The 15,148-nt window shown below is 43.2% G+C and overlaps 1 protein-coding gene across 1 annotated transcript in view; it reads left to right on the forward strand.

Moving 5' to 3' along the window:
• The window catches only part of SELENOO (selenoprotein O), an 857,804-nt gene that overhangs the window by 598,102 nt on the left and 244,554 nt on the right, over positions 1-15,148 (forward strand). The window contains exon 6 of the mRNA XM_044088791.1: positions 11,994-12,150. Coding sequence (XP_043944726.1) covers positions 11,994-12,150 — 157 coding nt within the window. The remainder of the gene's footprint in view (positions 1-11,993; positions 12,151-15,148) is intronic.

Raw genomic sequence — 15,148 nt, forward strand, 5'->3', positions numbered from 1 at the left:
TGTGTTTTATTATTTTACATATGATAATATGTCCGTGCTGTGTTTTATTATTTTACATATGATAATATGTCCGTGCTGTGTTTTATTATTTTACATATGATAATATGTCCGTGCTGTGTTTTATTATTTCACATATGATAATATGTCCATGCTGTGTTTTATTATTTCACATATGATATGTCCGTGCTGTTTTATTATTTCACATATGATAATATGTCCGTGCTGTGTTTTATTATTTTACATATGATAATATGTCCGTGCTGTGTTTTATTATTTCACATATGATAATATGTCCGTGCTGTGTTTTATTTCATATATGATAATATGTCCGTGCTGTGTTTTATTATTTTACATATGATAATATGTCTGTGCTGTGTTTTATTATTTTACATATGATAATATGTCCGTGCTGTGTTTTATTATTTTACATATGATAATATGTCCGTGCTGTGTTTTATTTCATGTATGATAATATGTCCGTGCTGTGTTTTATTATTTTACATATGATAATATGTCCGTGCTGTGTTTTATTATTTCACATATGATAATACGTCCGTGCTGTGTTTTATTATTTTACATATGATAATATGTCCGTGCTGTGTTTTATTATTTTACATATGATAATATGTCCGTGCTGTGTTTTATTTCACATATGATAATATGTCCGTGCTGTGTTTTATTATTTTACATATGATAATATGTCCGTGCTGTGTTTTATTATTTTACATATGATAATATGTCCGTGCTGTGTTTTATTATTTTACATATGATGATATGTCCATGCTGTGTTTTATTATTTCACATATGATAATATGTCCGTGCTGTGTTTTATTATTTTACATATGATAATATGTCCGTGCTGTGTTTTATTATTTCACATATGATAATATGTCCGTGCTGTGTTTTATTATTTTACATATGATAATATGTCCGTGCTGTGTTTTATTATTTCACATATGATAATATGTCCGTGCTGTGTTTTATTATTTCACATATGATAATATGTCCGTGCTGTGTTTTATTATTTTACATATGATAATATGTCCGTGCTGTGGCAGTAAAGCAGAATCCTGCCTTAATTGCTCTGCTTTGCAGTTCTATTATTTATTTATTTATTTTACTGTTAACCGGGATAGTCTGACTGGACAGAGGTCCATTTACAGCGGAGGCCCGGGGAGAAAAGCCCCACAGTTTAGCAAAAATACATCTTGAGGCTAAAAACAGGCAAACATATTCATACATTATATCAGTGAGAACATTAAGAGTACAGGAGCACAGATAAGCAAATTTACAAATCTGTAATATTGTTATCTCCTTTAGGGCCTGGGGAGAAAAATCTCCACAGTTTAGCAACAGTAATTAAAATCTGAAGGGCAATAGACAAGCCAACATTTTTTCATATATCAGTGAACACATTAAATATACAGTAGACTTGAAATGTATAATTACAAATTCCCTAGTGTTATTTGATTGTCAGGTTAACAGGCATCAGATAGTCAAGATGATGAAAAAGCCAAGAGTTTGGTAAAGGATAGAGGGGAAATTTAGTAACTTATGATGTTAAGTTGTCAATCTCGCCTTCATTCTTGCTGGATGGGTTCGGAGCCGATCCTTGGCTCCAACTCGGCCTATATTAAAGCTCGAGAGCTGTTTTACCGGCTCGAGGTACCCTATATCCCATAATGCTAGGCGCCAATTACCCAGATCTCGTTTGCCGCTTTCGCTAGCGAGGTGCTTTTTTTTACCGGCTGTACAGGTCAGTGAAAATTGTCAATTTTTTTTTAGGATTTCTCTCCCACGTTTTCAGTAGATTAGTTACTTAGACCCCCCATAGTATACCACTATTCCGTTGGTCCTCCCTATAATCCCTAGAGTTTATCTTTCCCTTTTGAAGGTTAGGCCTTAGGCCTTTCCATTTTTTTCTTAGTTTCCCTTTTGGGACAGTTATTTTTGTGTGTCTGGGTTATCCTTGACCTTTAATTGTTCATGTGTGAGCATGTGTGTGTCTAGACCTTCCCTTAGGAATTTATCTTTCCTTCGACAGCTTAATGTCTAAAGACACTAAGGTCTCAGGCTTCAAGAAATGTGACTCGTGCTGTCAGAAAATGTCGCTGACAGACGGTCACACTTCTTGTGTTTACTGCCTGGGACCCCTGCACCTGCAGGACTTTTGTTCTGTCTTCCATGCATTCAGTCCAAGAGTCCTGCAGGAGCGCAAGAATAAGTTGATTTTGAGGGGCTTATTAAAGCCCTTGCCGGGGAAACTTTCGAAGCCATCCAAACCGTTGGCTCCGTGCTCCAAGCCTTTGGCTGGTGGCTCACCTACTGCTTCGCTATCGGCTCCGGCTGGAGCCGATACTGCTATGTTGCAGTCTTCTACATCAGCTCCGGCTGGAGCCGATGCTTCCAAGACTTTGTCTTCCAAATCGGCTCCGGCTGGAGCCGATGTGACTACGGCTCCATCGGCACTGTTATTGGTCTTGGTGCCATCTTCCAGCCGTAAGAGATCACGGTCTCCGTCCCTGGAGTCCATTCACTCGAATCCGAGATCTCCCTTGCTCTCGGAGTGGAGCCATCAGAGCCATTCCTCTCGGTCTTCCAGGCTATCGGACCATGACCTCAAGAGGGTGGTTAGCAGACTCCTAAAGTCTCAGGCACTAGCCCAAATGCTTCGTAGCCCTTCTCAACGGACAGTGGCTATACCCATACCATCTTTGATTCCTCCTCCGACTCTACTCCTGAGCTCGGAGCCGGAGCTTCTCGGAGCCGCGACTGTCGAGATGTCGGAGCCGATACCTCCTCCTTCGGCTCCGTCGTCTGCTCCAATCTCTTCCATGGTCCCTTCCTTGGAAGGATCCGGGCGCTTGGACTTCCACGTCGGCTCCGAGGGGGCGAGTGGCATCAGACCCTTGTCCGACCCCGTTCTCCCTCTCGGAGCGTCGGCGTTGGTGAGTTTGGCCCTGACATCGGTTTCGGAGCCGTCCCTCTTGGTGCCGGCTGGGGTTCCTATCTCTTCGGAGCGGGAGCCCTCTGTCTTTCCCAATAGGGATGCCTTTGAGGTCATGAGGAGCATACTGGCCCCCGTGCCTGCTCCACGGTCGGCTCCATCAGCTCCTCCCACTGTAGTGCCTGCTGTGGTCTCTGCCCACTCTCGTTCCCGACCGTAGAGATCCAGCGTCTCAGGTTTCTCCATTGGGAATATCCTCCTCTTCCGAGGTTTCCCTTGATCTGTCAGGTGAACCCCGTCGAAAGAGGACATGTAAGAGGAAGCATGTGGACTCCCCTGAGTCCATCACATCTGATACCGACTTGGATGAGTCGGAAGGGTCCCCACAGTCCCCCTCTGAGCATGTCTCCTTTTCTGACATCCTTGAAATCCTCAAACAGAGGGGGAACTGGTCTACCCTCAATCCTTCCGAGGACGAGTCGGTTTACCTGGAGGCGTTTGGTTCTCGCCCTTCCACCTCCTGGGTGTCTCCGCCTTTTGACCCCCTTATGGAAGTGGTGGCGTGGACGGCCCCTGATACGATGGAACCTACCCCACGGAGGCCTTCCAAATTTATCACAGCCCCATCAGATAAACCGTTTTTAGCTAAAGGTGTCCCACTTGATGCCATGGTGGTGGCTGCAGCCACTAAGAAGGAACTGGCTGATCCTTCAGTACCTATCCATCCTCCTAATAAGGAATCTAAGACTATGGATAGGTACGGCAAGCGGATGTTCTCTTCAGCGACTTTCGCCATGCGATCGCTGAATTACTTGTGCCATTTCACCCACCTTCAAAGAAACGTTCTCAAAGAAATGGGTGATGCCCTACAGGATCCAACAGCTCCGGGGTCCCAAGACAAAATCAACTCCCAGCTAGGAACCCTAAATTCGATTGTCAACTCCTCTATGCAGCTTATTTCCTACGCAGCCAATGGAGCGAGTAGAACTGCAAGCACGGGTGTGGCCTTAAGGCGTCACGCCTGGATGCGGCTTTGCAACTTTGCAGACCCCTTCAAGACGTCATTCACTAACTCCCCCTTTGATGGTTCAGCGTTGTTTGGACCTCAAGTGAAGGATACTTTGACCAGATGCGAACAGGATGGCAAGACTCTCTCTCTGCCATGGGAGTCCGTTTTTCCACCCCGTCTAGATCATAACCTAAGGGTCAAAAGGGTGGAAAATGTGGTTCCGCAAATCACAGGGAGTCACGCCTGACGCAAGAGGTCAGTTCCCCTCTAGAGGCAGGGGGGGGACAACAACAGACGCAGCCCTAGAGGCAGAGGAGGTCCGCAGAACCAGGGTAGCAGAGAGCCTCTCTCTGATAAACCCTTCCAGCATCCCTGAGAAGCTGCCCGACTGTCCACCTTTGGAGGCAGTCGGGGGAAGATTATCGCTGTACCCAAAAGCCTGGCTTTCTCTCACACAAGACAAATGGGTGCAGTCGATTATATCCGAGGGTTACAAAATCCCTTTTATCCACACCCCAACTCAGCCAAAAGGACCCCTCCCAGATGTTCCACCCAGTCTAAGGGAACAAGCAGTACTAGAAATATCAAAACTGCTAACAAAAAGAGTCATCCAGCCAGTCCCAGCAGACCAATTAGGATCCGGAATCTACTCAAAGTTCTTTTTGGTACCAAAAAAAACAGGGGACTGGAGACTAATATTGGATCTCAGCAGACTAAACAAGTCTGTGAAAAGAGCGAAGTTCCGGATGGTCACGCTACAGTCCATTCTACCCTTTCTGGGCCAGGACAATTGGATGTGCTCAGTGGACCTTCAGGATGCGTACTATCACATCAAGATGCACAGGCGCTCCAGAAGGTTTCTCCGCTTCCGGCTAGGGACCAGTCACTATCAATTCAGGGCCCTGCCCTTTGGTCTCACTACAGCCCCCCTGAGTGTTCACCAAATGCATGGCAGTGGTTATGGCTCACCTGAGACGTCAAGGATTCCAGGTGTTTCCATATCTAGACGACTGGCTCCTTACTGCCACCACCAGGCATCAGCTTCTTCTTGCCAGAGATTACACCATTCAGACTTGCAAAGGGCTAGGTATCTCCATAAATTTCAAAAAGTCTGCCTTGTCGCCTTGTCAGTCTGTTACTTTCATAGGCGCCACTTTGGACACCGTACAGCTCTCAGCAAAGTTAACAGACCAAAGAGTTTTGGATATTCGGAATCATGTGCACATCCTCCTTCAGAGCAAGAGGATCTAGGCCAGGTTTGTCCTAAACGTGTTAGGTCTCATGGCGGCAGCCAACACGCTACTCCCCCTTGCTCGTTTCTACATGCGGCTCTTCAGTGGATGCTATTCTCCCAGTGGTCCTTCCAACAGCTTCCTTTGACACACAACATCTTAATAACTCTGTCTTGCAAAAAACACCTATCCTGGTGGATGGTCTCCCCTCAAGTCCTTCAGGGCAGACCGTTTGTTCCTTCCCCCCGGTTGCCACAGTCACAACGGAGCCTCCCTGATCGGGTGGGGGGGAATTTTCAGGGCAGGACGGTCCAGGGCACATGGCAATCTCTCGAATGCCACCTGCACATAAATGTCCTGGAGATGAGAGCAGTGCTTTTGGCGTTGCAAGCCCTCCAAGACTCTCTTCCCTTCGGGACGATTGCGATTCAAACGGACAATATGTCCGTAGTGTGGTATATCAACAAGCAGGGCAGAACCAAGTCCTATCCCGTATGTCGAGAGGCACTCAGACTTTGGCAGTGGGTGATCTCTTCTCAGCGGTTTCTGATAGCAACGCATATCCCCGGGAAGTCCAACATCATAGCGGACAGGTTGAGCAGAGCTATTCTCATGCCACACGAGTGGTCTCTCAAGCAGTCAGTAACAGAGGAGATTTTTCAGAAGTGGGGTCTACCTTGCTGCGATCTTTTTGCAACACCTCAGAACAGCAAGTGCCACGACTTTTTCACTCTATTTCCCCTTCCAGGCCATCCCCCCAGAGATACTCTAGTCCATGATTGGCCTCGGGGACTTCTATACGCTTTCCCCCCCTTTCCATTAATCACTCAGTTGATTCAGAAAGCTACCGCCCTGAGAGCCAAGATGATCCTCATTGCCCCTTATTGGCCTCGACAAATATGGTTTCCATTCCTGCATCGTTATCTTTTGGAGCAGCCTTGGCATCTGGACCCAGTGCCCGATCTTTTGGTCCACCAGTCGGGACAGCTGCACCAATCCCTTCAATCTCTCAACCTCACAGCTTGGTTGCTCCACTTCCAACCCTAGCCAGGCTTCCCCTTATTTCCAGTTCTGTGCTTGACATTATTATAGCTTCCCTTAAGAACTCTACCAGAAGGATTTATACTAGTAAATGGAAGCGTTTTTCTTTCTGGGCAAGGGCTAGGAATATAGATCCCTTTACTGCTCCTATTCAGTCAGTTCTAGATTTCCTAGCCAAACTTTTTCATTCAGGCTCTTCATCTTCCACAGTCAAAGTTCAGTTAGCGGCTATTTCAAACTTTCACATAGGCTTATCGGACTCCAGCATCATGTCCCATAAGCTTTGTAAAGCCTTCCTTAAAGGAATCGTTTTACTCAAGCCACCAATCAGAGATCCCCCACCGCAGTGGGACTTAGATTTAGTCTTAACATCCTTTATTCTCCCTCCCTTTGAACCTGCGGCTTCTTGTCCTTTGAAATTGCTCTCTTGGAAAACTCTCTTCCTAGTCGCCATAACATCTGCTAGGAGAGTATCAGAACTTCATGCCCTTTGCATTCGTCCCCCTTATCTAGTTTTCCACAAAGACAGAGTCTCTCTCAGGACTAGCCCGTCCTTTTTACCCAAGGTAGCTTCTGAGGCAAATTTAAATCAAACTATTGATCTCCCACTTTTCTTCCCTAACTACTCCAACAGGGCGGAGCAAAAATTGAATTGTCTGGACGTTCATCGTCAACTCCGTTACTATCTGGACAGAACTAAACAAACCAGGAAATCTGAACAACTATTTCTGTCCTATGCGGAAGGTAAGAAGGGCCTTCCAGTATCCAAAGTAACCCTTTCTAGATGGCTGTCCTCTGTGATTACCCTTATCTATAAGCTCAGACATCAAGAATTACCTTCTAGGCCAAGAACCCATTCAACCAGAGCGCTAGCTACGTCAACGGCCTTTCAAGCTATACTGCCAATAGATTCTATTTGTGTGGCAGCCACATGGGCTTCTCCTCATACTTTTATCTCACACTACAAATTAGACATGGCCTCCAGAAACAGGGCAAATTGTGGTTCCACCGTTCTCAAGAGTTTGTTCCGATGAGCCACCCGGGATGAAGGTGCTAGGGACGCGGTCCCATCCAGCAAGAATGAAGGCGAGATTGACAACTTAACATTGAGAAGTTATGTACCTACCATAACGTTCCATGTTAGTTGTCTTCTTCTCGCCTTCTTTCTTGCATCCCACCCGCCATCCCCCTAGCCTGGACAGACCGAAAGGATCCCCCTTTTTTTCTTGGGGGGTCTTCACCTTACACAGTTTGAAGCCTGTTTTTTGTTATCCTTTTTGGGTAGCTGTGAGTTCACTTAGTTACACTAGGAAGGTTTTCCTTCCCCTTCTCCCCTCGTTTTTAGGGGCTAGAATTGCTAAGGTTTTTCAACTACCAAACGAGATCTAGGTAATTGGCGCCTAGCATTATGGGATATAGGGTACCTCGAGCCGGTAAAATCAGCTCTCGAGCTTTAGTATAGGCCGAGTCGGAGCCGAGGATTGGCTCCGAACCCATCCAGCAAGAAGAAGACAACTAACATGGAACGTTATGGTAGGTACATAACTTCTCATTATACATGGACATATCCAGTTTTAGTAAGGTGAAGTTTGAGTAAGTGTTTGAAGGTTTGGGTAGAGGATACAGAAGTAATAAAAGCAAGGAGGCTTTTCCAGGCCTTTGCTGTGGTGTGGGATAATAGTGCCTTTCCTGCTGTGTTGTTTGCTCTAGTAACAGTAAGGAGAGACTTGTTAGAAGACTAAGTGTGTGAGAGGTAGAATAGTGAGATAGTAGGTGATTGTTTGCTCTAGTAACAGTAAGGAGAGACTTGTTAGAAGACTAAGAGTGTGAGAGGTAGAATAGTGAGATAGTAGGTGATTGTTTGCTCTAGTAACAGTAAGGAGAGACTTGTTAGAAGACTAAGAGTGTGAGAGGTAGAATAGTGAGATAGTAGGTGATTGTTTGCTCTAGTAACAGTAAGGAGAGACTTGTTAGAAGACCTAAGAGTGTGAGAGGTAGAATAGTGAGATAGTAGGTGATTGTTTGCTCTAGTAACAGTAAGGAGAGACTTGTTAAAAGACCTAAGAGTGTGAGAGGTAGAATAGTGAGATAGTAGGTGATTGTTTGCTCTAGTAACAGTAAGGAGAGACGTGTTAGAAGACTAAGAGTGTGAGAGGTAGAATAGTGAGATAGTAGGTGATTGTTTGCTCTAGTAACAGTAAGGAGAGACTTATTAGAAGACCTAAGAGTGTGAGAGGTAGAATAGTGAGATAGTAGGTGATTGTTTGCTCTAGTAACAGTAAGGAGAGACGTGTTAGAAGACCTAAGAGTGTGAGAGGTAGAATAGTGAGATAGTAGGTGATTGTTTGCTTTAGTAACAGTAAGGAGAGACTTGTTAGAAGACCTAAGAGTGTGAGAGGTAGAATAGTGAGATAGTAGGTGATTGTTTGCTCTAGTAACAGTAAGGAGAGACTTGTTAAAAGACCTAAGAGTGTGAGAGGTAGAATAGTGAGATAGTAGGTGATTGTTTGCTCTAGTAACAGTAAGGAGAGACGTGTTAGAAGACTAAGAGTGTGAGAGGTAGAATAGTGAGATAGTAGGTGATTGTTTGCTCTAGTAACAGTAAGGAGAGACTTATTAGAAGACCTAAGAGTGTGAGAGGTAGAATAGTGAGATAGTAGGTGATTGTTTGCTCTAGTAACAGTAAGGAGGCGTGTTAGAAGACCTAAGAGTGTGAGAGGTAGAATAGTGAGATAGTAGGTGATTGTTTGCTCTAGTAACAGTAAGGAGAGACGTGTTAGAAGACTAAGAGTGTGAGAGGTAGAATAGTGAGATAGTAGGTGATTGTTTGCTCTAGTAACAGTAAGGAGAGACGTGTTAGAAGACTAAGAGTGTGAGAGGTAGAATAGTGAGATAGTAGGTGATTGTTTGCTCTAGTAACAGTAAGGAGAGACTTGTTAGAAGACTAAGAGTGTGAGAGGTAGAATAGTGAGATAGTAGGTGATTGTTTGCTCTAGTAACAGTAAGGAGAGCGTGTTAGAAGACTAAGAGTGTGAGAGGTAGAATAGTGAGATAGTAGGTGATTGTTTGCTCTAGTAACAGTAAGGAGAGACTTGTTAGAAGACTAAGAGTGTGAGAGGTAGAATAGTGAGATAGTAGGTGATTGTTTGCTCTAGTAACAGTAAGGAGAGACTTGTTAGAAGACCTAAGAGTGTGAGAGGTAGAATAGTGAGATAGTAGGTGATTGTTTGCTCTAGTAACAGTAAGGAGAGCGTGTTAGAAGACTAAGAGTGTGAGAGGTAGAATAGTGAGATAGTAGGTGATTGTTTGCTCTAGTAACAGTAAGGAGAGACTTGTTAGAAGACTAAGAGTGTGAGAGGTAGAATAGTGAGATAGTAGGTGATTGTTTGCTCTAGTAACAGTAAGGAGAGACTTGTTAGAAGACCTAAGAGTGTGAGAGGTAGAATAGTGAGATAGTAGGTGATTGTTTGCTCTAGTAACAGTAAGGAGAGACGTGTTAGAAGACTAAGAGTGTGAGAGGTAGAATAGTGAGATAGTAGGTGATTGTTTGCTCTAGTAACAGTAAGGAGAGCGTGTTAGAAGACTAAGAGTGTGAGAGGTAGAATAGTGAGATAGTAGGTGATTGTTTGCTCTAGTAACAGTAAGGAGAGACTTGTTAGAAGACCTAAGAGTGTGAGAGGTAGAATAGTGAGATAGTAGGTGATTGTTTGCTCTAGTAACAGTAAGGAGAGACTTGTTAGAAGACTAAGAGTGTGAGAGGTAGAATAGTGAGATAGTAGGTGATTGTTTGCTCTAGTAACAGTAAGGAGAGATGTGTTAGAAGACTAAGAGTGTGAGAGGTAGAATAGTGAGATAGTAGGTGATTGTTTGCTCTAGTAACAGTAAGGAGAGACTTGTTAGAAGACCTAAGAGTGTGAGAGGTAGAATAGTGAGATAGTAGGTGATTGTTTGCTCTAGTAACAGTAAGGAGAGACTTGTTAGAAGACCTAAGAGTGTGAGAGGTAGAATAGTGAGATAGTAGGTGATTGTTTGCTCTAGTAACAGTAAGGAGAGACTTGTTAGAAGACCTAAGAGTGTGAGAGTTAGAATAGTGAGATAGTAGGTGATCGTTTGCTCTAGTAACAGTAAGGAGAGACTTGTTAGAAGACTAAGAGTGTGAGAGGTAGAATAGTGAGATAGTAGGTGATTGTTTGCTCTAGTAACAGTAAGGAGAGACTTGTTAGAAGACTAAGAGTGTGAGAGGTAGAATAGTGAGATAGTAGGTGATTGTTTGCTCTAGTAACAGTAAGGAGAGACGTGTTAGAAGACCTAAGAGTGTGAGAGGTAGAATAGTGAGATAGTAGGTGATTGTTTGCTCTAGTAACAGTAAGGAGAGACTTGTTAGAAGACCTAAGAGTGTGAGAGGTAGAATAGTGAGATAGTAGGTGATTGTTTGCTCTAGTAACAGTAAGGAGAGACTTGTTAGAAGACCTAAGAGTGTGAGAGGTAGAATAGTGAGATAGTAGGTGATTGTTTGCTCTAGTAACAGTAAGGAGAGACTTGTTAGAAGACCTAAGAGTGTGAGAGGTAGAATAGTGAGATAGTAGGTGATTGTTTGCTCTAGTAACAGTAAGGAGAGACTTGTTAGTAGACTAAGAGTGTGAGAGGTAGAATAGTGAGATAGTAGGTGATTTAAGGCTGGAGTTCTTTCAGGGTATGAGAGGATGCTGAAGGCTGTGAGAAGTTGCTGATAGCAAAGTAGTTGCGGGAGCTCTAGCCAATGTAAATTCCTAAGGGCCAGACGATAGGTTCTGTAAGGAGAGTTGCTAGCAAACCTGGCAATGTTATTATAGCATACCTCAAGTTTGGCAAGATCAGCTTTTCTTTTTTGAGTTAAGATAGGTGCAGCATACAACAGATTGGATAGAAGGTGAGTTTGGGTGAGGGTGATTCTTGCCTTGTCTGCAAGGCATTTTTTTAAGTCTATAGAGAGTTCCCATTTTTTTGTGTATCTTTTTTATAGTTTGGGCTATGTGGACATCAAAGTTAAGGTTGTTATCTATTTCTGCCCCGATGAGTTTAGTATGACTAGTTGGGGAAATGACAGAGCTGTTGATTCTTTAAATGGCCCTGATGTCAGATTGCTGACAGTTGTAAACTGTCCAGTAGTTATTTCTTTGAGACTCTCGAAAGTTGTAAGACACATTCTTAGTCTCACTCATTGTTCATACTCATCTCGAGTCAGCTCATAATCAGCTCATAGTACTTGTGAAATTAAATTGAAACAGTAGGGCATTGTTTTCAGAGAGAAGCAAGCTGCAAAGCAACAGCATTTCAGCCATCTTGCATTAAAAACTGTCAAGCTAGTGTCCATCTGTGATGAAGCAGTATTTCTAGGCATTAAGATGTTTCCATGTAGAACAATGTACTGTTCAGTGTAAGGGTTTGCTAAGCAGTACAGTTAATACGAAGTGTAGGCAGGAATGTGAACATTTATATCAGCAGAGGGAATGTACATTGTCCACCACCCCAAAGCCTTTTGTAATGTACATTTTTGAATGCAGTGAAGGATTCATGTTGTTGAATGCAGTGAAGGATTCATGTTGTAATTAGCACCTGCCAACGACCTCATACTTGCCCGTTTTACTCACAACATATCATTGATCTGTGCAGCAACTCAACTCCTGTGCAGTTTTTTTATTTTTCTATCAACTTTTAACAGGAGAATGACATTATTTCGGATACAAGTGACCAGCTGAGGTTTGTCACACTTTTTATTTTTCAGGTTCAGATTTTACAAATACATTTCGTTTGCTGAGCTCTTTTCCATTTCCTCAACTGTCAGAATCTTTTTTGTTGGAAGACTTCATTGAGAAGCTGCTAGATCAGTGTGCGTCTATAGAAGACCTCAAAGTGGCTAATAGGCCTCGCATGGACCCAAGGTAATACATTAATAACTAAACAAGTGAAGCTTTTCAGTCCAGTTTGTTATTTATTTTGTGACTGCAATCCTAAATTTATTTATTAAAAAACTCCCCATTTTAAGAAGGTTCCCGTTAACATTATCTGTGTACAATCTGCCGTTTTTGCCAGACACAGTCTGTACTTCTGCAGATAAAACCAGCATATTGTGTTTAAAGTATACAGTATTGGATAGAAGATTTTCCTACCACACTTATGTCCGCATTTATTTCCCTTGTTTTTATGCAGTACTAGACGCTGTTCTGTGGTCCATTTTGTCATAAGGAATGCTCTGCATGGCAGCCCCTCTTGTCATTTGTACATTATATGCAGAAACGTAGGTGTTGCTACTTTTACATCACAGTTCAGTGGCACATCCATTGACATTTGGTTCTCTAGTTTGGCTGTAAGCTGGAGTGCATTTTGCATTGTTTGTAAGTTTTTGCTGTGTTACGTTGACATTTGGTTCTCTAGTTTGGCTGTAAGCTGGAGTGCACTTTGCATTGTTTGTAAGTTTTTGCTGTGTTACGTTGACATTTGGTTCTCTAGTTTGGCTGTAAGCTGGAGTGCACTTTGCATTGTTTGTAAGTTTTTGCTGTGTTACGTTGACATTTGGTTCCCTAGTTTGGCTGTAAGCTGGAGTGCACTTTGCATTGTTTGTAAGTTTTTGCTGTGTTACGTTGACATTTGGTTCTCTAGTTTGGCTGTAAGCTGGAGTGCACTTTGCATTGTTTGTAAGTTTTTGCTGTGTTACGTTGACATTTGGTTCTCTAGTTTGGCTGTAAGCTGGAGTGCACTTTGCATTGTTTGTAAGTTTTTGCTGTGTTAGGTGCACCACATTCCTTCCTCATCCAAAACACAGAGTGTATGAAGGATGTATGGTTGTCTTCCACGGGGCTAGCACCCCGCCTTGGATCCTGTGAGTGTTGGGATAGATTAGATTCTAACACCTAATGATGCTGAAATGGATGAAGTGAGTGACGAGAGAATCAGGATTCCTTTTTTGTGTGCGCGTGTGTTCTGGAGTGTACTGCACATTGCCTGTCAATGACTAATGTGCATAGTTGCATCAGGTTTCTACCTCATTGTGTCCTGTCTTCGTCATATTGAAATATTGCTTTTATTTCTCATATTTCTATAGAAGTTCTCTCTCTCTTTTCCTCTTTTATGTCCCACAATACATTCACTGTTCCATATTAGGTTCCAGACCCCACCCAAGAATAATTTTCCCTCCTGGAGGGTAAGTTGCCTCTCCCATAATTCTCTTAAGCTCATTAGATAGAATATAAATACCTAATATTGTAGTCCGTCCTTTCTCAGTAGCCCCTTATTACCACAAAGCTGGCCTTGTTGTCTTTCTTCTCTTGCTGTAGTACTATTGGAGCCCTCTTGCAATCATTATTATTACCCTCTCTTTTCATTTGTCCCTGATGCTATGTTGATTTGAGCTAATACAGTCCATTGGGCAGTCTTCTATTTATCACCTGAATTTGTTTTTGCTTTTTCTAACCAAACAATCTGATGTTGTCCTTTTCATTCTTCCTTACTGATGGGTCATGGATCCGACTCTGCCACATTTTTCTTAAGCAGTCTTGAGCTCCTCTCTCTACCCATAATGCTCTACACCTTCTCCAGCTTCCTCAGATGATGTTTTCCGCCTGTTGGGTACAGATGTGGATTCTCGGTCTCGCGTTTGACAACTGCTTTTTTGTCTGATAAAGCTAAATTTAACTTTTCGCTTTGTTAATAATTTGATCTGAATTTATTATTGGTAGTTTATCTTCTCTTTCCTCCCCTCCCCATCAGTTTTTCATAGGTGTTAGAGCCTGCTACTTTCTTCCTATCTTAACTGTTACTTTTTCACAAGGCCGTTGGAACTTTTGCCTTACATTTGCTCTGTTACTGTCTTTCATTTTGTATTATATTTAACTTAAAAAAAATTCTAATAGTTAAAGTTAATCTTAAACTTTTGTTGTTTTTGGGTATGCTGTGTTCTTACTGTGTGTTTGATCTGTTAGCTATGGACTGTATCGTAATTGTTAAAGTTGTGTCGGATAAATCAGCACGATTTAAGTGCTGTTCAAACTGTGGGCACAAAATTCCCCAATCTGATGTGCATAGCAAATGTGTCTATTTCTTAGGACCGGACCATCTGCGATTGGCTTTTGACATTTCTGAGGGTTTAATCCTCGAGTCACTGCTTATCACAGAAACAAGTTAATTTTGAAAGGACTTTTGCCTGCTTCTTCATCCTTTTAACCAGGTGCTCAAACCCTAAGAGTCATGCTGGGTCTTTGGAGTCCAAGAAATGTCCTCACAAGACCTTGAGGGCTTCCTCTGAGCCTCCATCAAAATCGTCTAAGACCTTTGGTCCAATCATGTCGGATGCAAGATCTACTTCCACCCCATCGGATCCAAAATGCTCTTCAGATCTACTGGTATTATCACCACAATTGGCTCTCTTAGGCCATCCATTTCTACCTCAGATCCTAAGACTTCAGATCCAAGAGTTAGGAGCTGGACACGCAATTATGCTGTGAGGGCAGTATCTCCAACTTTGCCTTCTAAGTTATTACAAACTCCCACCAAACTTTCGAGGCCTGCATCAGTAGCTTCCTTAAGGTCCTGTATTGCCTATATGATGTCAATAAGGACAGGACGATGTGGAAGTTCTTCAAAGCTCAAATCCAGGTGGGAGTTTTGCCAGCTCCTTTCCCTCTCGGATCCTTGAGTGTCATGTCCGCCCAGTGATCTCAGAGCCCCAGGATCCTAGGTACCCGAGAGAATTGGCATTGGATCCAGGGAAGCTTCCTTCTTCAAATTCAAAGGCTACCCTGACCAGCCCTGTCCCCATTTCTTGTGATCAGAGTGGGTCTCGGATCCATGATGTGGGCATCGGATCTGGAGGGAGGGGTTCGGCTCTGACCTTCTCAGATCCATCCTTTCCTCTCACTGCTTCGGTCCTCGAAAGCTTGGGTC

Source organism: Protopterus annectens, chromosome 11.part0 (assembly GCF_019279795.1).
Source record: "Protopterus annectens isolate FY-2018-M chromosome 11.part0, PAN1.0, whole genome shotgun sequence".
In the NCBI taxonomy this organism is placed as follows: domain Eukaryota; kingdom Metazoa; phylum Chordata; order Ceratodontiformes; family Protopteridae; genus Protopterus; species Protopterus annectens.